Genomic DNA, 20,530 nt, shown 5'->3' with positions numbered 1-20,530 from the left:
CACAGGCACCCACAGGACAGTTTCCTGGAAGCGCTGGCACCCCGGGGCCCCACTGCCCAAGGAAACACCACCGGCTGGGGGTTGGCATGTTTTAATGATGGTTTCGGGGAGATGGATGGAGTCACCAAAGATGGGGAGCTCAGGTGCCTGCCGGCCCACACGCACATGCTGACGTGAGAGCAGCCGGGGACACGACCGAAGCCCGGCCGCGCTGGATATGCCCCACTGCCCTCTCAACGCCAGGGTTTTCCGAGGGCTGCCGCAGCAGACACCAGCAACGAGACGCGGCTAACAGACCTACGTGCAACTCAGCACTGCTCTCCTGGGGGAGAGCTGCAGGTGGAGAGGAAGAACTGGTGGGAGCAGGGACATGCGAGCAGTCCCGAGGGGCGCTGGTCACAGCAGGGCTAGGAAGCCGGGCCTCCTCGATGAAGTGGCTTTGAGCCTTTCTTAGACTTCTCCGATGTTTTCCGTGGGCTGCACAGTAGCTGTCGCACAGTGATCACGACTGGACTGGCATGAGACAAGTACATGAGTTACCTGAAACCCAGAGCCCAGCGGGACCGGACCCTGCTGGAGAACACAGCCCGAGCGCCTGGGCCTAGAATCCTTCATGGAGGGATACAACTAGGAGTAGAGACGTTCTGCAATATGGTTGGTTCCTTCTGGAAACACAGCACTATCCTTTGTGAAAGCTTGGGAGAGAGTATGACTTTTTCTGTTGACCTTTTAGCTGAAATAAGCTAGAAAACATTTATTGTTGTGCATTCCTAAAAAAAAAAAGAAGCGAACGAAAGTCTCACAAGGGCTTGTGAGCATCGCCTGCAAGGTGCACACACGGCTGCAATGCTCAGGCCTCAGTCACACGTGCGTCCTCTACTCCACCTCGGAGCTAATATTTTGGGCAAGACCTTAGGTCTCTGTCCTTCATCATCTACGTCCTGGGCTTTACCTTGGGGAGCACTGTGGGAGCAGGCGGTAAATACACGCCATACCTGCTGTTTCACTCCAGAGGCTGCTGCTTATTTAGGAAAAATTCAGCAAACAAGCCAATGCTCACAGCTCCCTGCATCACTCTCTCCCCAAAGCCCAGCTGAAAAGGCAGAGTACGAATAGCCGCAGCACCCGCGGTCACGGCTCCACCATGAAGTCAAAGCCCCACTTTCAGCTGAGCAGGAAAAACAGCAGCTGCTGACATGCGACAAATCAATCTAGGGTGAAAAAGGGGTAAGAGGCAGGAGTTAGGCAGGGCTCCTGGGTCAGTGGTCCTCTTGGCAGGACCTGCTGCTGCAGGGGGGCCGCTGCTTTTGCCTGCGGCCTCCTTGCCCTTATCCCACTGCGTCGACAGGAACCTCACATTGCTGTGCAGTAAGGGAGCGATTTCGTTTTTCATTTCCCTTTTGAGGGGAAAAGAAGGATGGGTCTAGCACCCCAGAAAACAAGCATTTCTCATTTTGTTACAATGGGGAAAATTTTCTCTTCTCGCTTCATGCTCTGCTCTTGTCTGCCCTAGAGCTTGCAAGAGCCTGACATCTCCTCTGCCACCTCAGGCGCATCCTGGACCAAAGCGATTGCTGTTAGATTTCCCTTTGCTGGGCAAAAAGGTGTAATTTCTAAGCTTACATGAGCCAACATGTGAAAATACCAATACAGATGTGGTCAACATTGCAAGTTGAGTAACAACCGTTACAACCTGCGCTTTACCTGGCCTGCAGTAAAATTTTGACCCCTATGCACTATCGTAAGGTTAAAATCCCAACCTGTCCTTCCCCCATACCCTCTCCCGGCTTGTCACCCAGCTTCCCGTCTCACAAACCGATGCATTTGCTGTCCCTCTCCTGAAAACCCACGAGGCCCAAAAACAGAGAGCAGACCTGCCAAGCAGGGTCTCGCTGGAAGCAAAGCCACCCACCAGCACTTGCAGTGCAGGGGAACAAAGCCACAGCCCCATTTTCACACAGCTCGTGCTCCCTGTCACTTCTCAGCGTGCACCACCGTACCCTGCGTCCACCGCAACCCTGAGGATGTGGATCCACGCCGCGTTTTGGGGCGCTGACAACTTCAGAGGTACCCGCACAAATCTTTGGGATGTGCCTCTCTGCCCTACTTCCACGGGGTTCTGTCAAGCACTGGATCCGAGTGGCCCCACGTGAAATGGTGCCGCTTGCAGACTCATAGCACATTGCAATGAACGTCCATCCTGTGGCAGCATGATCAAAACGCATCACTCTAAGGAGGCCCGGGCACTGTGGTCCTGCCTACAGAAAGGTGCCGGGATCGTCTGCTGGTGCGAGGACCTCTGAAATCTCGAGCACGAGCAGAGATGAATATGCCAAAGTGCCAGGATCTTCTGAGGGAGGCAGAAATCCCACTGCTTGACTCACTTCCCATTACACACAGGTAGCCACAGGCTTGTAACCTCCACAACCTCTTCTTGCTTGTTTGTTTTGAGTAACAGGAACCAGTTTGTCTTGGTGCCAACATCTCTCCATGCCAGAGGCAGCAGAACACAGCCCCGAACACCCCCCACAAAGCCCGCTGCTGTCACAAGTGCTGCTGCGCTCTGCAAAGAGCTCTAGCTTAGGAGGGATGTGCTAGGCTCACACTGACAACACAGAAACACTTCCCAGGGCGGGCAACACACCAGGGATTTAGGTTATACTCAAAGTAGATGTTAGCTCTGAAATTCGGGGACCTTAAGGAATTTAATCTCCCCTCCCCACCAAACACCTGCCTTCCCAGCTGTGTGGCAAACCTACACACGAGGAATCTCTCTCCTGGTCTACAAAACCTCATCCACTTTCCACCCCCCCCCCCCCCCCAGCTGAGACCGAGCTGTGGATTGTGTACAGGGCAGAAAACTGCAGTATTTGTCAAATGGAGGAGAATAAAATTGGCTGGATCAAACAGGGTAAAAATTATTTGGGTTGAACGGTTTCAGATTCACGCCACAAAGGCATGAAGAAGGTGAAAGCTGAGAGAAGAGCCTAAATTCACTGCAGCATCTCAGAAGAAACTGAGGAGATCGGGTTTCTGCTATCTGAAACCCTCTTAGCACAAAAGTGATGTTAGAAATCATACAGCCTGCTGGAGAGCCCCAAGGGGGTCTCTCTACCTCTTTTAAACAGAATCCAACTGCATCAGAGTGGGATGGACACCAATTCAAATCTCATTAGGAAAAGGGATAGCTATAAATAAACAAAATTGCCTTCCTTTCTTGGGTTAATTCACCACCTACAGTTCAGCACCCTTTTGCCAGCTGTTGCCTGGGTGTTCGGCCAACCAGCTTGGAAAATGACCGAAGGAAACTGAATTCTTGTTGTTCCTGGTTTCCAGCATCCTGCGATGCAAGAGAGCTTGCTCCTTTCTGCGTAACAGAGCAGGAACAAAGGAAAGGAGTCACCTATTTGGAGCTGAGCTAAGGCACTAATGACACAGTAGGTGAGGAAAGAAGAAACACAGTGGGAGGAGAACTTCCCAGCCATGACGTCCCAGAAGATCATCATTCTCTTCATTCAATTCCCTTAAAAAACCCAATGTTATCTCTATAGAAAAGGAGGAGCTAATACAGTACTATAGTATCCCTGTTGGGGTTTCATTTTAAGGTTATTCTGTTGTTCTCCCAGAGAGATTTGTTTCAGGTATCAAAGTCACACGAGCTGTTTCTAAAGTGGATTTTGGTGAATGCAGGCAGAGTTATGTGAGCAGCTCTGGCTCATCGCAGCTCTGTGTAGATGCCTGTTTTGTTGTTTTCTCCCATGATTTCCCAGAAAAGCAGCAGCCTGTCTCTATCACTTTTTGGCATGATACTGAGATAAGCCATCGAACTGTGCTGACCCGATGGGTGCACTCCTTCCCTGTGCACAGCAGAGGCATTTCTGTCGCCGTCACAGCTTGATAAAGATTGATGATGACTGGTTCGTCTTCTGCCCAGTGTCGTTGAGGGGGAAAACACTAGAGATGGCTACATCCACAATTCCTTGGCAGAGCTCTGCATACAGCTTCCTAAGAGACGAGAGAGAGCGAGAATCAGATGCCCAGGCAAGACAAAGCAGCAGGCCCCTGACCGATTTTTACATAGACATGCATTTTCCCATCAGGATCTACAAGATCCTGCTCCCACTACAGGTAGCTCCAGGGTGGCAAATGGGAGGAGGGTAGCATCTCTTCCATCTCCTCCCTGTCTACCCAAGCAACCGCTGTCTTTTTCAACAGTGCTCCCACTCACAGAATCACAAAACCATAGAATCACAGAATGGTTTGGGTTGGAAGGGACCTCAAAGATCATCTAGTTCCAACCCCCCTGCCATGGGCAGGGACACCCTCCACTAGACCACGTTGCCCAAAGCCCCATCCAACCTGGCCTTGAACACTTCCAGGGATGGGGCCTCCACAACTTCTCTGGACAACCTGTTCCAGTGCCTCACCACCCTCACAGTAAAGAATTTCTCCCTAACATCTAATCTAAATCGACCCTCCTTCAGCTTAAACCCATTACCCCTTGTCCTGTCACTACACTTCCTGATGAACAGTCCCTCACCATCTTTCCTGTAGGCCCCTTCAGGTACTGGAAGGCTGCTACAAGGTCTCCCTGGAGCCTTCTTTCTGCAGGCTGAACAACCCCAACTCTCTCAGCCTGTCTTCATAGGAGAGGCGCTCCGATTCCCAATATTGCTCTCTGGCAGATGGGACCACAAGAGCCATTATCTAAGTTTACTGTCAGAACAGGCTCCTGAGCAGAGTCTGACAGCCTCAGGCCCAGACTTGAGTCACTGCAAGGAGCATGGGAGCAGGCAACAGCCGAACACCCCCTGTACCGGCCTTCCCGCTCAGGGAGCGTGATTATCACACCAGACCCCATTTGTGTGGGGATGCGCCCCACAGGGACTGCCCCGATGCATTCACAGTGTGATGAAACGCTGCACTGGGGTGCAGCTGTGCACATCAGCTCATGACCAGGCACAGAGACTTCGCCAGGACCCTCTGGAAGCGTGGGATGTGTTTCACCATGGCACAGCTCACACAGAGCAGCGTTAGGGAGAAGAGAGACAAGGTCTTTGAGAAATGGGTTAACAATAGCTTCGCTTTCTGCTGAAGGAAATACACGCGCAACCTCCCCGAACATGCTGACATCTGGGGCATTTTTAGTACCAAAGCTGTCTTTACCAGGATTAACAATGTCTCTCACTCTGTGCCTTTGGGACTACATGACAGTAAGATGCGTTTTCAGCTCCTGGGAATGCTACTGCTTTCAGCAGCAATTTTTTGTCTCTTAAATGGGATCTGTGTGATATGGGTGCTGTAAGCTAGAATAACCCTGAAGAGGAGAAGCCACAAATAGCCAAAGCCTACCTCAGCTGCTTTCAATGGCTTTCAGGTGCCCATAGAGGCACAAAGCAAACAGGGCATTGCTGCATCCCAAATCCACCCAGCAACAGCCAAATTCTACCCATACAGCAACGCAAGGAGGCGCAAGGCATTATTGCATTGTGGTACATGTGGTGAACAGCGCAGGTCTGTGTAGATGACTGTTTTGTTGTTTTTTTTCTGGACACAGAAAGCTCCCCAAGCCCTGAAAAGGCTGCTGAACAGGCTGTCTGGTAGGCTTGACCTGTATTTTTTGTCTACTGTTAGTGATTATCTAATCTAATTTAATCTACATCTAATTTAATCTACATCTAATCTAATCAAAGTCTAATGTAGTGATGTACAGCGTGCTGTTTTGCTGGGCTTGTATATGATACAGATGCCCATTTAGCAAAGATTTCTTGTCTGCCGTGGCTGCGCCAATCACATAATACAGCACCTCCCGCTGTGCCGATGCAGAGATGCTCATGGGCACGGCTGTTTGTCTGTCCCAGCCTCCCTGTGGCTGGTGGAGCCTTTGATCCAATGTCTGCAGCATCCACAGTGTGCTCTGAGATCCTGCTGCCTGCAAATTCTGTCACTCAGTTCCAGCTGCTGCCCTTAATGCTACTTATTTATCATGTGTTCAGGTGAAGACCAGCCACCAGTGTCTCCACAGGAGAGACTGAGAAACGACCTGACCCCCAAAGCGTTGATTCTGCAACATAACTTCAACCCAACAGTGTCAATAAAAACGACCCAAGTTATATCCAAAAACTGATGTTAGTGCCCCATCTCACATGGGAAAGAAGCTGGGGGATACCAAACACAGAGACAGGAGCAACGAACTTAAATCAACTGGCACTTGCATGGGTTAGCCTGGAAAATCCCCCTGCCATTCCCTTTCTTTCCCCTTTTTGCACTTGGTGCTGGGACATAGGCATGTTTTGGGTGAGGCGTGCGAATGGTGGCGTTGCAAGGGTATTACAGAAACCGATTACTCACTGGGCACACGCCGGGGCCCCGTTGACTTCTATCAGCCAGACCTTCAGCTCCTCATCCACCATGAAGTCAAAGCCGAAGAGCTGGAAGCTCTGGTAGTGCAGATGCTTCGTGCTGATTGCAGGCTCTATACACATAAGGCAGCTTCTGTGAAGGGAAAACCAGCAACCCAAGATTAAAAGCACTGCAGACACATCTGTCGCACTGCAGCTTCTGAGGGCATGTGCATAGCACAGTTAAGTGGAGGGGTCCCCTGCTGCCCTGGCACTGCCTTGAATTACAAGCTCTACCCAACACATGTCACAGTAACCAGGTCTCTGCGAATGAGATCATGCAACCATCAGAACACATCCAGGGACATCCCTGACTTCACTCCCAAAGAGCTGGAGAGCAGCATCAACCCTCACGACTGGCTTAGGCATGCTGAAACACATGATGTGCGATCAGAGCCAGGAGCAGAAGGCAGAGCCACAGCAGGCTGCATCGGGTCCCCAAGGAACTGCCATCGAGAGCTCATTTGCCTCTGAGTCTCTCAAAGATCGTGTCATGTCTTTCTCGCCTAACACCAATGGAGTACTTGCAAAGTAAATTCCGTCATGAAGGATCACTTTGTCAAGACCTGGATCCTCTGTGGCACCCTGATCTCGGAGCTCTTTCTCCAGGCACTTTCTGTGCCCAGAAGGTAGCCGGCTCTGTGTGGACCAAGTAAGATGACCTATGCCAATGAGATGTGCTGCTGATTGTAGGAGAAGCAGTGAGATCCTACAGACTTGAGTTCGGATTCACTTCCCCTCTGACACCTCAAACCTTAATTTTAACCTCAACCTCTCCCAATCCTGTATTCCGACCTACCCTCTTCCCTTACCAAGTGACCTCACTCCATCCTTCTGCAGCCACAGCTGGCAAAATGCAGCCACCTTGACACGTACCTTTGAGAGAACAGCACCTAGGGAGGTCTCTTTTCATTGAGCAAAGACATTGAGGTGTTTATGGCTTTATCTTAAATTTATGCAATTGAAAGCATTCCCTTGTCAGTCTGTCTACTTCCCCAGCTGTGTCCATACACGTTCCCTGTCACTGAAGAGTTATGCTCCCCCATGCAACAGGCAGCCAGATACCTTATTATGTGTTTGATTTGCAGTAAGATGCTGTTCTCAAGCGTTGTGTTCAGGGCATCCATCAAATACTGGTTGAACTCCTCGAAGAACATTTCGTTCCCTTCCTCATACCGCCCGTAGTTTTTGGAATATTCCTTCTGAATGCAGTGATTGGTCAAGTGGCAGGTTTTGTCCTGGAAATTAGCACTGTTATATGGTTCGGAAGAGGTCCGCAGGACACCCTCTCTGTAGAGGTAGATATTATATTGATGATCCACGAGAACCCAGCTCCTGGGGGGCGAGAGAACAAACTCTAGTCTCAGTGACTTAAAAAGAAACAGCATGAAAATGAGAACCAGTACTAGTACAAAAGCAGAAAAGGTTACCTGATGTCAAACTTGCGATGCCCTGGCTCTAAAAGCAGAGGCTTCTCCAGGTATTTCTGAATCACATGCACTTGTCCCTGCTCATCGATGAAGTCCAGGAGCTCTGCAGCCTCTGAAGAAATCATGATCCCTTCCCCTGGCACAGAAAGACAAAGATAAAATTAGGCAGAGGACCCTGGAGCTTTTCCAGGGCCCAAGTGGACCATGGATCATTTGGCCAAAAAGCCATGAGACATGCAAGAACCCATGGCCCAGGGGCTGGTTGGTGCCCAAGTGATGTCATGTTTCCTCAGTGTCAGGCAGAGAATCTGCGGCGAGATCTCCCTGCCGAGATGGCATGGCCTGCTGGGGGGGTAGGTGCGAGTGGATGCGCAGCAGACAGGGACTTTAGCAAGCAGCGAAGCAGCTGCTTGGTTGGGGGGGGGGGTTTCTTTCCTTTTCCAGTATTTTTTTTTTTCAGCTGGGCTTGGCACAGGTGTGGGGAATGCTGGTGCATATATTCAGCACTTGTGGAATTTTTTTTTCATTTTCCCCTGTTTTTCAGCAGTTTGAAGAACAGGGCCTTTGGCAGTTAATTTATGAGATTTTCCTTTTTTTCTTTTAATTTTCTTTGGGGAGGGATGTTTGTGGTTTATCCTAGACTCAGACTTTCTCTCCCTGCCTGGCTTCTCTGGCAGCCAGAGGCAGTCGCACACGCACACAGTGCTGCCTTGCTTGCTGAGTTCATTTAAGTTACTGTTAAAGTCATTGCTGAATTAGGAAAAGACCTATTTCAAAATGTTCATCCATGTACTCAGTGTTTTCCCCTGCTGTGGAAGCTCTTCATTAAAAAGGTTAGATGTGCTGTTTAAATACTGCCACATTTTGGCTGAAGCTGTCACTGTTCATTTCTTGCAAGAGTCCAGATAGGAAACCACTGTTGCAGAGCAATGAAGAGAGAACACATCCCCTCTGGGATTTGATAAAGGGATGGCACAGTGCCACATGAGGGATAAACCAGCTCAGGTAAAATTATCTAACGCTTCCCTGGCACTATTTCCAGTCTTCAGGCATTTAGTTAACTTTTTGGACTAAAGCTGACAACTTAAGTCTTAATTTTGTGCTGAGTGCTTTGGAGGAAATAGCAAGTGAAAAAGAAACAAACGCTCTTCAAGGGGCATCAGGAGAGAACACCAGTTTGGAGCACAGGCGGGGTTTGACAGGATCATCCCATGGAAAATGCTCCTAGCTGTGACTTCTGAAGGTCGCTGTCGACACAGCCCTGCGGGTACTTTCACTGCTCCGTGCTTTGCATTCCCGGCCCTACTGACCCCTACCCGTCCTAGTGTCCTCTACCAAAAGGAAATCCTTTCATCAAACTATTTTTCTCACCCTTGTTTTATGCAGGGGGCAAGATTTTTAGACCCCTGATCACAGCAGAGCCGGGCAGAAGCTTGCATTGGTACGACCACAGGCTGCGCACTGGGGGAAGGAGGGAAACATCATCTTTGTACGCCAGCAAAGCTGCTGTGGCGGGAAGATCGGCAGGCACCCGTTCTGCACTGCACAGACGGTGAATCAAGGGGGGAGGGTTAGCTTAACTGCGCACCTAGTCAGCAACCCAGTGAGGCAGCAAAGCAGCTTATGTGGGGCAGCTGTCCCTTCTCAAGGAAGACATCACAACCTCTAGCCACAGTTGAGAAATCTCTCAACTTTTAAGTCAGAGTATCCTAAAGCTTTAATTTTCCTTTTACTGATGGACCAACCAAGCTTCCACTAGACCTGTCCCGAGTAAGGTGCTGTGACTGAGCTGGATGTGCCTTGGCAATTAATGTCGACAAGCTTGCTTTTTCACCAGAAGTAATCCCCAGACATTTTAAACTTCCCTCTAGAAGATTAACATGAGGCTCTGCTTTCCACTTTAATTCCCAGCTTGAGTTCTGCAGCACGCTGATGAACACGAAAGGTTACTCTGCTTTAATGCCGAAAAGATGGGATCACACTTGAATAAAGCACGTGGAGAGTTTAAACCTCCCCACCCTGCAGCAAACCACAGCAATGGCCTTTTCAATCGCCCGGATTGATTCTTTGCCAGTTACACTACACAGAAACACATTCCCTCCCTGGCATAACGAAGGGATTCATCTCCCCTTCCTCTCTGATGAAAATAAGCATACTCTTCTGATGCTTCTTGGCAACACAGCCAAGAAAGCAGAGCAGTGAAGGAAGCCAGCATGAAGGACAGTTTTATCATGCAGCTTCCCTGCAGCCACCTCTGGCTTTTGCATTCTTGGGTGATTTTTGTAAGACTGCATCAAAAGTGGCTCTGCAAATATGAGTAATACATGTGGGCTTGTTCCCTTTGAAAAGGCCAGGCCCCTCCTCACGCTGGGCTCTGCTGCCTGGGCCTGCACACATGGCAAGTTAAGCTTTCGCAAAGCCATTCTGATAACATGTCCGTGACACTGCTGTAACTGACAGACGACATGTAGTTACCACAGCATTACATCTATAGCTATGTCCAGCTATCTATCTCATCTAATAGCTCACTATTTCTGTAGAGTGAGCGATGCAACAACCCTGGAACAAGGAAGGACACGTTATCACTTAGGTATCTCCTGCCTTATTCAAATTACAGGGACACAGAGACATTGCACTGCTTGTCTGTGCTCTGGTACCATCCCCTGAGGCTTGGGTGTAATTTCGATGCACTGAGCTTGTGGCTGCTCAGCCAGGCTCCCAGTGTGATCACGGGGAGGCCACTGGCACCAGGCGTCTGGGTTCGGCTTAAAGACAAGCAGCGCTATTTCTGCCCAGGTGAAACCAGGCTTAGCTGCAGGATAGAGAGCCAGGCTTCTGGCCCTTGAAAGCTGCTCTCCTCCCCATATTCTGTTCTGCTCCCTGTTATCTCCTGCTCTCCACATTCCCCTTGCCTGCTGGTCCCTGCTGTCTTCTCCCTGCAGCAAGCTTTCCTGTATTTTGAGGCGCATGTGTAGAAAAGTGGAGGTCCTTTCACTGCCATCCACGTCCTAGGTAGCATGTGCATGCTACAGTGCCTGTCAGGAGCCCCATGCCACCAAGCAGACACAGGAGAGCCTGTGCTGGCTTGATTGGCATGGAGTTGGTAGGTGAAACCCTGCATAGACAGGCTAGATATGAGTCAGGCTCAGCCAAACCCTGGGACTCCACTGATCAAGGAAAGAGTAAGGAAAAACGAGAAGGTGGATCATTTTGCTGGGGAATGAACCTTTGGCACCAGCTGAGGACTTGGCGATCCACACATTGCCTTCTTTGCCTTCCCGCCGCCTGTTGTAAGCTGCCAAGAAGACTTCCCGCTCATCTGTCCGTGTGTTGTTTATGAGATGGCGAATTCCATTCTGTGCTGGAGCCACAGGGGTCTTCAAGTTTGTTGGGTAAATCACATACGACTCGGGGAACCATGTGCAGGACTCCGATAGTTCAGGGCTTGTCTTGATTAGCCTGGGTGAAGAGAGACAGGCTGTTAACCTCCAGAGTGCCCCCACCTACATGGACAAAATTTAATAAGTAAAAATCATCATTAACTGGGCTCTTTCACTTGGTGATGAACAGCAGCTAACAGATAGTCTGTGCTAAATTGTTATGTTTTCCTTAGACCCTTGAAATTAGAGTTTTCCAAAAGATATCATGGCAACCCCAACTTGCAGCCAAGCACTGCTCTTTGAACCAGACCTGCACGCTTTTATTAAACATTTTGTAGATACTATGGATACCGTGAAACAATCAGTAGAGATTTTCCACATAACTAGAGCTTGCAGTGCATTCCTCGCATCATCTCTGCGCAAGGAAACTGAAGAGGTGCCTTTGCTAACACGGAATGGGGCAGGAAGGGTGCTATGATCACGACAGGCAAAAGGGAAGCCAGAGTAGTGATGCTCTCTGTGCTGGTGCTTTGTTCTTGATCTCATCACCACAGAGATCTGATTGGGTGTCCCAGTTGCGGGCAAAGACCACTGGGAACCCACTGAAAGCAAGGACACAGCTGCATGTTTCATGTCCCAAGGTGCCTAGGGTCCCCTTGCACCACACAGTCTGCAATCTCTTTGGCACATCCCTCCTACCAGTAACATCTAGAGATACCTGCAAACTCCTGTTAGCAGTGACCAGGACTGTTTTCTTTCAGAGTCAAGGGAGCTGCCTGCCTATCTGAACACTCGCTCTGTGCTTTGCTCATGGCCAAGAGCTCATGACTTGCTGACCCTCTCTGTGCATTTGTGCCTCTCTGTTGAGGCGTCAGTCAGCGATACCCAGGGAGCCCTGAGGAACGTCCTTTGCGGTGCCCTGGGTCCACAAGCAGCTAGATGCACAGTTGACCCCACAGTTAGAAAGGTCAGTGAAGCTTCAGGAGACACAGACAGGTGTCAGCACCACCTCTAGACCATGGGCCACAGAGAAAGCCAGCTGGGGAGCGCCATGAGCACTTGTTTAAAAACTACTCTGCTAGTTCCTGACAAAACACCATCACTGCTGTAAAGCAAGCAAGGGGAAGGAGAGGCCTCCTTGGATCAGCACACAGAGTCTGCAGGACTGCATCAGCGAGAGGCAGCACAGGCACTAACGTGGAATCTAATGCTTGAAGGAGACCAAGAGCTCTGACACGAAGATGCCCAAATGGCCGCAGAGTTTGCACAGGGACGAGGGTTATCTACAATGAAAGCTCATCCGCATTTCCTCAGGAGACCCTAGCATGGCTGGTCATGCAGAAATAACTCCCAGAGCTCTTCCTGGAGATGTCTCCAAGCATTTGTTTGACCAACAAATCTGATTAGTTAAAGGCATATTAGTGTCTCATCTCTGTATGAAACAGAGAATAAAAGGAGTAGGTTTTAATTAAATGTCTACAAGGAAAAAGACCAGATATGTTTGTTGGGTTTTTTTTTCCCTTTTGATTTGGCTCTAATCTGATTCAATACACTCTATGGTTTCAAGTAGATGCAATTCAGTGGAAACAGCATTTCCCCTGCAGTTACAAAGAGGTCTTTGTGCACACAGATAGCTCCAGAGACCAGCATAGGAGTCTGAAGACAGCACAAGCTAGGACACTCCCAGGGCAGCTGTTCTGGGAAACACCTTCTGAACAGATTCAACACTCCAACACGGTTAGAAGAAAAATTTCTGCCAATCCCACGTAACATTTCAGTGAATTTCTTACTTCACCAGAGACGCTTTGCGGCACAGCTTGTCTGCTCCCCTGTAGTAATTCACCAGCTGCACAAGTCCAGGTTCATGGCCTAAAAAGGGGAAACAAAGAGGTCAGACAGACTTCTCGATTAATGAAGGAAAAACATCTGCTTGGTGCAAAGCACCTGTGCAGTAGAGAAGAGAAAGGAGGCCATTTCCTTGCCCTGCATCACAGAAACAGGCTTTAGGCTGGTACTGGCTCCTATGGTTGGTTTCTCTCTTTTAGTTATGAAAACCCATGCATTCACCCAAGTCTGTTTTGAATCTGACACTTCCATTTTCCAAAGGAAAATAATAATTTCCTAATTCACACCAGGAACTGGCAGCACCACCCAAAAATGTTCTCCACTTGCTGGCGGCAGATTTTAAAAGCCAATATTTCAGTTACTCGAACGCATCAGGAGGATGCAGGGAAGCGCACCATGATACAAAGATCACAGCTCAGGAAAGGGCCTTGTTTCTTTGCCACATACAGTGGGATTCCCTGTCGGACGTGGTATCACACGGGAAAACGTTAAGAGATTTGGAGTCTTGCTTCCCTCTAGCAGCGTGCAGCAAGCCCTCTCGGATCGCTGGGGGTCTCTGCTCCAACCTCTTGTTCGGTCAAAGTCTGAGTAGCTCTAAGGATGAAGATCCTACTGCTTCTACAAGTCCTTGTCCCGACGCATGACTGCCATCCTGCGTCCCCCTAACTATCCTGATGACACCCTGGAGTGACTCCAGCAGGGGCCTATGCCTTTCTTGTACTGGAAAGCCCCAAACAGGTCCCAGTATCCAGCTGTGGCCTCCCAAGTGCCAAAAAGAGTGTCAAATAGATGGGTACCTCCTTACCACTACTGGACTTCACACCACAGCCTGCCTTCCTTCACCTTCTCATGCTACAGGAACACTTGTGCTCAGCTGGAAGCTCTCTGTGGGGGGACAGGATGGCAGCAGTTGTCCAAAGGGTAACGCAAATCTGGGTGACACCAAGCAGTCTCTCCTGCACCACCAGTGCGGCCGATCATGGATGCGCAAGAGGTGAGTGATACCTGAGGCAATAATACCTGGGGCACTGGCAACAACAACTGACAAGAGCACTGATAGGGAAGACACGATGGAAAACTGCTCTGGTTTGAAATGACCTAGGACCAGGGGGATCCCCCAAGCACAGCAGTTGCTTCCATCTTCACCTTCTCTTTCAAAAAAAAAAAAAAAAAAAGCTTCAGGGAGTGATTTAGACCCTGAAAAAGGATTCAGAATTTTAGTTATCCTCCTTGGTTTCTGTCTGGGGAAAAAGGCCTGGAGCAAACAGTACCTTAAAGGCCAGGTGAGATATTCACTCTCTGTGAGATCACAGAGAGTAAATATCTATTTCAACTCCAAAGTCATGGCCCTGACCTGGGTCACTACTTTATTCACAAATCTTTAAATACAAGATAGCTGAAAATCATCTTCCAGAAAAGATCTGTAACTTCAGGCACTTTAATGCGTAGCCAGCACTGCCAGGCACTAATTGACTAAAAGAAATTAGTTAAAAATGTCAAATTTCCTTCTGTTTCCAGTTTATTGATTTTGCTTGATTTGTGGAGGAATCAAGCTCCAGAAGGAAGATCCCACCACTCTGGGTGGGCTCTGCCCCACAGTGGTCAGTCCACCCTGTCACCAGTGACAGAGGAATGAGGCTGGTGAAAGGAGAAGGACCAAAGCGGCTGAAACCTGCTTTGAAACCACAGCTGTTGGATTACTCTGACCTGCTGGGAGGCACATCCTCATTGGTTTCCTGAGCATCTCCATGGAACAGCGGGCTGTGATGTGGAGTCTGGCGGTCAGCAAGGAGGGACCACAAGGCGGGAAGGGGAATGGGTTCTCAAGCACGTGAGGTCTGCACCATGCATTTAGCGGTGTTAAAAAGCTGCCAGGGCACGGAGCAAACTGGCGATCCTCCCACGGTCAGCAGGGCGTGGTCCAGCATCCTCTGCTCCATGAGGCCTCTGCAGCCTCTTCCTCTTTTCCCTTCCCTTAGCACAAACTGCTTTTCCATTAGACACAGACACTTACAGCTTAAGGGAATGATCCCCCAAGAACTGGGGTATCGGTGAGAGCAACAGAAGTCCCTGCAGCTGGACAGGAGCAGTGGTACATGCTGGGAGTCCCCACTTCTACCCCTCTCCCACATCAAATGATCTATCTCAAGTAACACAAATCTCTATGGTTCCCTGAATTAACATCTGCTTCCACTGAGTGGAGCCTTTAGGAAAACCAAAATAAGCCAGTTTTGATGCAACAGTTGCTCAGGAGGAGAGCTTTAGGAAGACATACCAGAGAAGATACAGCTTTTTGGAAGATGTACCAAAATAACCATGTTATTTTTGGTCTGAATCTACTGATTTCAGGCAACCAGCTCCTGCTACAGGAGGATGGATTAAAGAAGCCAGTGCCAAAGCACAGTCCCTCTCCACAGGTCATAGATGTGTCTTGGCTGTGAGAAATGGTTTGAATTTTCGGGCATCCCATGGCAACACATGCTGAAGGGCTCACTGAAGCCCCTCCATCACCCCAGGGCCCTTTTTGAGGATGGAAGGGGTTAGTAAGAGGTGGTCACACGCCCACCATGGCTGAACGTGCTGTGCAGGCCCACTCACATCAAGGAGCCACGCTCGTTCTGCAACGAAGCCCGATGCTCACAGGCCCTGCCTGCTGGCCACATTAAAGCCCAGGTCTGCTTGCTGTGCCTGGCTACAGCACGCATGAGCATCCTCACTGCTTAAGCCTCTCTCAGTGCTTCCCTGCCTGCTGCAGGCACCCCAAGGCTGGGAGGTGACCAGATGGCATCGCCATGTGATGGAAACTTTCCACTCAAACACGAACGTAGAGACGAGGGAAGAGGTGCTGGAGCTGGTGACTTGCAAATTTGAAAGAGCAGTCAGTGCTGGGTCTCAACTGTGAGAAAGGGGCTGCAAAAGCTGTCCTGCCCCAGAGCTGCTGGGGTGAGGGGCTCCTCCTGCTCTGACGTTTCTGCAGCCACAAGCAGTGCTGCACAACTGCCCCAGGAAGGAAGAAACCAGGGCCAAGGGCAGGCAGGGAGGGAGGCCAGGAGGGTCCTGCCAACCGTCAGACGCAGACATGGGGGACCACAGGAGTGAAACACACTGCTCTGCTGGGCTTTGCAGTGTCCTCATCCCAAACCTGCTGACAGGCCTGCTGACAGAAGCAGCACAGCAGCTGGCACTGTGCACAAAGACCCACCAGCCTTGCAGCTCCTGTCAGTTCACCCTCAGCCGTGGGCAATGACGGTGCATCTCTACTCCTCGCCGTGCCCCACAACGCTGCCAATACCTGCTTGGCTCTCCCCACTCGCAGGCCGTGCATGGCACTCTCCCTCCCTGCTCTTGGGGTCTTCCCGATCCGGCGGGGTGGAGGGCTGGGGTGGCTGTGCTGACAGCCCTGTCTGCCACGGGACAGGCAGGATGCATGCCAGGCAGGGGACAAGCCTGCACAGGGAAGCTCCTGGGGCCCTGCGCACTGGCAGCGTGACAGAGGCAGTCAGACAGCAGAGAAAAAGTGGTGGTGGTGGGAGGGTGGCCTGGCCCTACGCACACACACACAGAGCCTCTGGAATAACCCTCACCCTGCTCCAAGCAGGGAGCAGACGTGCTGTCGCTCCCACCAAGCCCCTGCAGAGGCACATCCCCACCAGCATGGGCTCTGGAGCGAGTGCTTGGGCGTGCCTGGCTCAGACCTGCTCCCCCAACTGTCCCAAACTGCAGAGACACCCCCATAACACATAAGCTCAGCACCACAACGTCCCCGCCCTGCACCGGGCAGGGGAAGCCACCGGCACCGCCACGTTCCCCACAAACCCACGCTGAGTGACTGAAGGCCCCTGCAATGGTGAAAACGTTGCTGCAGGACAAGGCAGGCATGCCGGGAGGTGGGGGCTGCTGGGACCCTGAGGGTCTGTGACAGTAAGAGGGGAGTCCCCAGGCTAGGTGTTTTGGGGGAGGGGGTGCACCAGTGAAACCACCCTCTGGGAGCTTGGGAGGGGGGTCCTTTGAGCCCTGGCTGGCGGCAGCAGCCCCGGCAGGGACAGCCTGTCGCCAGGCCGGTTTCTGCAGAGAGCCCTGCCGGGGGCAGGGAAGCAGCTGCACGGAGCCCCCCGGCCCCCACCCTTTGTTCCGGGCGAGGCAGGCCGGGGCGGCCGCCGGGTGCCTGCGGCAGGGAGCCCAGCACACGGTCAGCTGTGGCTGCCGGCGGCAGGTGTCCCGTCCCTCCCTCCCCAAACCGCCGGGGACTCTGACGGGCACGCCCTGCCGCAGCCCCCGTGTCCGCAGGGGTGACGGGAGGCTGCGACGAGCCGCGGGGACCCCACCCTGCGGCGGGGGGCGCGGTAGGCTCACCGAGGCGGGAAGGGCACAGCCGCGGCCCGGGACCCGGGAGGTGTACGGGGGTGGGCGGCGTCCGGCCCTGCTGCCGGTGGGGGGAGACCCTTACCCAGCCTGCCGAAGGGGAGCCGGTTCCTCTCGCCCAGCATCAGGTTGAAGCGGGGGTTGTCCCTCCGGAGGCGCCGCCACTGCCCGCTGGCCAGCAGCAGCCGGCTCACCTCGGCGTACACGCTGCTGCCCTCGTCCCGCACCACGAAGGTGTACATGGCGGCGGGGAGGGGGGACGCGCCACCCTACCCCCGGCGGCCCGAGGGTTACCCCAGGCCCATGGGGCCCCGCCGCAGCCCAGGCAGGGCCCTGCGCGGCCACCGGCGTCCGGCCCGGCTCCTCATGGCCGGGGCCGCCGCCCCCGCGCACCGCCCGCCGAGCCTGCCCGGGCCGGGGGGGGGGGGGGGGGGCTGACCCGGAAGCAGAACCGCCCTCCTCCCCCCCGTGCTCGCAAGGCAGTGACATCATGGGGCTGCCAGGCGGGCGGGGTTACTGCGCCTTCCCACGTCTCCAGGCGAGGCCGCGGCCGGCGGGGAGCGGCTGCCCCGCCCCGCCCCGCCCCGTCCCCGCTGCTCCCCGCTCTGCCTCCGGCCACTGGTTGCGGTCAGGCGGGCAGGACGGGCCGCGCGGTCCCGTACAGGCTCTGCACAAGCGGCGCCGCCGCCCACCCCGCTCCCCTCGCTGCCCCCCCCGTGGGGGTGCGCCGCCCGCACAGCCCCCCCCCCCCCCCCCCCCCCCCCCCGGCAGCAGCCGCTGGGTGCCGGTGCCCCTGCGCACACGCCCCGAGGCTGCAGCCCCGCTCCCGCTGCTGGCACCGGCCGCGGGCACGGGCGGGGGTCGGTGTCGTTGTGGGCCCCGCAGCCTTGCGGTGCTGGCGGGACTCCGGCCTTGGGGTCGCCAGCGGAGGCACGGGCCCGGGCCGACGCCCGCTCTGGCCTGGCCAGGCCCTGGCCTTGCACACCCGCGCAGGCACGGGCCCCTGAGGCCTGGGGCGGTCGGGCAGCGTGCCGAGGGCAGGCAGCCATGCGGCGGGACCCAGGCAGGCTGGAGACGACAGGAACGCCCTGAAATGCAGGGTGAAGGGGGAAGTCAGCAGTGGCGGAGGCTGGAGCTGGAGGGGCCCTGCCAGGAAGGCCCTGGGGGCCCGGCGGGCACAGCCCCGAGCCCTCGCAGCGGGGAGAGGGTCCTGCGAATGGGCGCGGCCGGGGGAGGTGGCAGGGGCTGTTCCCCCAGCTCGGAGCTCGCCAGACTGCGTCTAGGTCCTGCGTCCAGTTCAAGGAGGATGTTGATAAACCAGAGCGGTAAAGCGGTGCTGAAGGGCTGCAAGGGAGGAAAGGGCCCGGTTGCCTCCTCCGCTCTGCCCCCTCGGACCTGGGTTGTCCTTGTCCGGGGGCGATGCAGTGCCTCCAGCTACGCGACACAGGGACTGGGGAGCCAACAGGCCTTCTCCTCTTCTGAACCTATTCACCTCTTCAAACTATGTTCTTCTTGGTGTCTTTTAGTTTTCCTAAAGATACATTCTTCTCATGCATTGTTACCTAGTTTGGTTTTTCTGTTTGTGAAAAGGTCTTTTTGTTTGTGACCGTCACTTCTGTCCTCTTCGTAAGCAAGTTAGCAGCAGACCAAAGACATCTCAAATACAGAACCTGGACATCAGATCCACCCCAACCCCCCATGCCATCAAATTTGTCTTAACAAACCTATCAGTAATGAAGACTGAGTTCTTGAGTTGTGTAATGTCCTGTTTTTCCTACAGACGCTGTATGAGAAATGATATCAGCATTGAATACTCAAGTTGGTTGCTATAAATAACAATGTATTTCCAACAAACCAAGAACATTTTGCTGAAGGAAACTCAGACGTGTGGTAGACCGGTCATGACCTGCACTCTGATGTTACTGCCTTTTCTTCTTTGACAGCACAAGGTGGTGTGTGATTCATGCACAGAAAAAATTTAATTTAAAAATTGGCTATGTCATTTTCTCCTGCTAAATTTTTCAAAATGTTTTTAATAAAATGCTTTTCCAAAAAGTTTTTAATGAATTGCTTTTTCACCTTGGAAGAATTATGGAGTATTTCTAAGCTGGTATAATAAAACACCAATTTTATTAATAGTCTAAGGAAAATACAGAACACTTAACTATAGGCCAAATGGATGATAACATTCAAATGAAAAATAAATGAAAATAAATATTTTTTTATCAACTTTGACAGAATGCCAAAGTGGAAGTTGTTAAAATGGGGCACTATTTGGTTTTCTATCTGTTACTGGGATGAAACTTGGGATACTGAAGTTAGTCTTTTTGAAGCTAAAAGTTTTTTCCTGAAGACAAAACAGGAGCAATCAGAGCTTAAAATACCTCCCCACAAAAAAAGAAAAGGGTTTTAAAGCAATATTGTCTTAACCTCACCATGTAGAAGTGAGACATGGTAATTTTTAGTCTGTGAGGAAAAGCCTGTGGGTACGCTCCTGTGTGGGCAGAGTGGGAATGGAAACTGGCAGCCCTCAAGCCCATTAATTTGAGACCCCCATCCGTTGTCCTTGTGACAAGACTAAAGAGATGGGGAAGAAATCAGGACATTAAATCTCACCTTTCTGCTGCTCTGGAGTGAAATTTTACTTCCTTTTTTGAAAGTTTTCCTGGACTGGTGCTTGCCAGGTTGTGACAAAGTGAATTTCACAGCTTGTCTTGCCCCCTGTTCTGGATGGCTCAGCAGAAAGCGCTGCAGCGTTAGCTCGCTCAGGCTCCTCTGACGGCAAAGGAAAAACGTCCTTTCTAGCTCTTCAGTGGCAGCCAGCAGGATAGCCAAAATATGGTGAGGCTGTACTCCCAGGTCAGAAACTGATGACAGCATTGCAAATACAACTTATTATACTTGCAGGCATATAGAGAAGATGTGAAAACTCCTGCAATGACTAAATGTGAACTAGTGAGAGATACCAAGCTTGTCCAAACCAAGAAATTTCTATTAATTTCTACTCTTTGACACAAGCACCTTGGGGTATCTCCACCACGTATGTGCCGTGGGTAGGGGAACACCCTGAAAAGGCGCCCAAACAAGTGCTCTGCACATGGCACTTCTGAAG

At 52.0% G+C, this 20,530-nt stretch overlaps 1 protein-coding gene across 1 annotated transcript; it reads right to left on the bottom strand.

Annotated features, from left to right (window-relative positions):
- Window positions 1-75: 75 nt before the first annotated feature.
- Window positions 76-17,863, bottom strand: TTL (tubulin tyrosine ligase). The gene is made up of 7 exons (XM_075749518.1): window positions 17,504-17,863; window positions 13,002-13,080; window positions 11,058-11,290; window positions 7,832-7,967; window positions 7,467-7,736; window positions 6,352-6,495; window positions 76-4,005 (listed from the first exon to the last, which is right to left on the bottom strand). The coding sequence occupies exons 1-7, from the start codon at window positions 17,658-17,660 to the stop codon at window positions 3,888-3,890; spliced, it is 1,137 nt and encodes a 378-aa protein (XP_075605633.1). The 5' UTR covers window positions 17,661-17,863; the 3' UTR covers window positions 76-3,887.
- Between the last annotated feature and the right edge of the window lie 2,667 nt (window positions 17,864-20,530).

Source organism: Balearica regulorum, chromosome 3, assembly GCF_011004875.1.
Source record: "Balearica regulorum gibbericeps isolate bBalReg1 chromosome 3, bBalReg1.pri, whole genome shotgun sequence".
NCBI lineage: Eukaryota > Metazoa > Chordata > Aves > Gruiformes > Gruidae > Balearica > Balearica regulorum.
This window is presented reverse-complemented; position numbering and strand designations above follow the sequence as displayed.